This window comes from Juglans regia, chromosome 11 (genome assembly GCF_001411555.2).
Source record: "Juglans regia cultivar Chandler chromosome 11, Walnut 2.0, whole genome shotgun sequence".
In the NCBI taxonomy this organism is placed as follows: domain Eukaryota; kingdom Viridiplantae; phylum Streptophyta; class Magnoliopsida; order Fagales; family Juglandaceae; genus Juglans; species Juglans regia.
In genome coordinates, this window is record NC_049911.1 from 22,989,190 (window position 1) to 22,991,954 (window position 2,765).

At 38.4% G+C, this 2,765-nt stretch overlaps 1 protein-coding gene across 1 annotated transcript; it reads right to left on the minus strand.

Annotated features, from left to right (window-relative positions):
• Positions 1-449: 449 nt before the first annotated feature.
• Positions 450-2,551, minus strand: LOC109010935 (protein RESISTANCE TO PHYTOPHTHORA 1, chloroplastic). Its single transcript, XM_018991904.2, has 4 exons — positions 2,204-2,551; positions 1,620-1,830; positions 1,010-1,179; positions 450-928 (listed from the first exon to the last, which is right to left on the minus strand). Exons 1-4 carry the CDS (start codon positions 2,450-2,452, stop codon positions 902-904), a joined length of 657 nt encoding a protein of 218 aa, XP_018847449.1. The 5' UTR covers positions 2,453-2,551; the 3' UTR covers positions 450-901.
• Positions 2,552-2,765: the final 214 nt, after the last annotated feature.

Consider the following 2,765-nt stretch of genomic DNA (forward strand, 5'->3'; position numbering starts at 1 on the left):
CTCCTTCCCTCTCGATTGAGTACCAACAACACTTATTATTGTTTTTTCAGCCAGAAGCAGATAGGATGGGACTCAAGGAGTAGTTACTGCTTGTGGTATGGCATTTGGAGTTTTGTATGTAAAGTTGATCAGCTGAAGAATTATAATGGGTGGATTCATTGATGCAATGAAGGCTCTATCGATTTTCTTTAGAGGAGTGGTGCATATTTCCCACTCATAACAAAGGTCCTCGGAGAGATTAGGCAGCGTTGTTCATATTAAGAAACATCTTAGGAGTTTAACCTTATTTGTGTTTTTGCATACATGTTATGTTGACATAGTTTTCACTTGTTCGCCTTCTGTTCATAGCATGTGTCATTATCTTTACTGATGAAGCTATGATTACTACTACCAAATTTCTGTATATAACCACCCTGATCCAAGATTTGCATAGCCACAACCTCCACAGCTAACATAACTGCTCTTTTACGGCATACACATGGAAAGCAAACAAACAATAATTCAGGACTCACCCAGATACAATTTTTTAATGAATTATATCCAAACGAACAGTGAACTATATACATGTTATGCATCCCAAAGATGGCAACAGGAAGGTGAAACAAAAAGAGAAACATGAAAATATTTTCCAGGCACCAAACTTCAAAGCAGTTGGTATTTATTTATCAATACGTATTTAGAAGGAAAGGAATGTATCTCTGTATTGCCCGGGTAAGGTAAGGGAAGCCCTGGTGCTAAGTTGATTCACAAATCATCATCATCATGGTAGTAAGTTGGTCAACAATGGGACCTTGAGAACCTTCTGGTCAGACATGCATCACGAGCTATAAATTTGAGTATATCAAGTGAAGGTCATGAGATTATCCATCCAAATGAAGACAGCTGCCGCCACATTGAACTCCTAGTCTGTTCTCTGCAGCCACCCAAACTGAAGAAAAAGAATGTATTTCAGTAGAGAAAATCACAAACCATGGAAAGGAACACCGAATTCACCATGTCTGAAAATTACCTTCCATGCATACATTCCAAAGAAGGCTATTATATCTGCAGACCAGACAACTGCAAAGGACTTCCAAAAGAATGGGATTATAACATTGAGCAGTGGAATGACGAGAAAGAGATAGTTAAGAGCTTCTTTCTCATTCTTCGAGCAGTCCCGAGCCCGGAGTGAAGGAATTGCTGAAAGAAAGTGATAGAAATTGCTTGGTTAATTAAATTTTACACAAACTGAAATGGCTATCTAGTGTGAGCCATATGTGAGAATTTATCCAAAACCTCATACTACCTGTTATTGTGTACGAAATTGGTAAGAAGTTTTGAATTAAATTGGGAAGTTTAACATTTCAGATATGACAAACAGAACTAAAATTTATATGAGAACTTAAATTGGGTGTGTCCTCCACGTGGATTTGTCAATATAATTTTTCTTAAAAAATAATAAGCCAGAGGATTTTGTAAACAGGTGGTCGTAAATCTTGCTTCATCAAATATTATTTTACGAAGAATCTTTAACGTGTAAACAAAACATTATAGAGAAATGAAACGTTTTAGATGGAACACCGAATGAAATCTAAAATAAAAAAGTGATATTGAAATTAGTGACTGAAGGCATAACTTACTGAACATCCAAATGGACCACATTCCCATTAATCTCCATATGTCCGGTTCGTTTGATGGGAAAATGAGATTAAAAGACAGAGCTCCACCCAACAACATTGAGACATAGCCTTGAACCTCAAAAACTGTATACAAGGCAGTTCCAGGAACAGCAGGGTTTTTGGTAGCTGTGGAAGCCCTTGGTGCAAAGGTTGCGGCAGTTTTCTGAACCACCTGTTGAGGAAATGAGAAATAGAAATCGTAAAAAGCAAGCCCTATGTTACTCCCTCTCAGATGCAGTGTAAGGAGAAACCATTGCAAGATATAAAATAAAACAGCCGCTGGGACTTGGCAATTCGCAGGCCTAATGCCACAAGTGGGGAGCTTCAAAGACCCGAAACCTTGGCGTTATATCACCTACTCAAATTTAGGACTATTATCCAATTTATCACCTCTCAGTACCCTTTCTTGAGCCATATGAAACATCTATTACTGATGTAACAGAATGAAAGGAATTAACCCAGAAGTTAGTTCAGATGGGCATTTTCAAAATCAGATCAAACTCAATGTTCCAGGTTCACCCGGTAAAGAGGAAGCTTGGACCAACCTTTTTGAGGTCTTTTTCGACAGCGGCGGCGGATGGAGTGGAGGCTTTGCTTGCTTCATTGGAGTCTACTCGTGTTTCTTCCTTGGGATCCTCTACCGTCTGCGTATCTATGTCACTGTGACTGGCATTTAGTTTGAAGCTCTTGGTGCGACAGTAAGCATGGGACAAGCCGTTTCTTAGGATAGGAATAGTGAAATGGAACCTTGAAATCTGGGTGTTGCCGAAAGACGTTGGGATCAGGGTGTTCATGTTGCTAACACTCTTCTCAGTTGAGTTCTACAGAGGAGGCAGTGAGAGATAAGGAACGTATGGCAGCTGAGACGAATAACAAAACGGAAAATGGTGGCGTCTTCTAATTTTTTTAATTATCTATTTCTATTTTTGAGAATAGATAAATTTAGTTCTTTAAACGATCTATTTACATTTTCCTCACGTGCGGGTCAAAGTTCAAAATCAAAGTCTTCCTTCTCATGCCACCTTTTAACAAGAGAAAATTTTTTATCAAAAAAAAAAAAACAAGAGAAAACTTGAAAGTCGGTCGCTGTTGTTACTCAATAAACAA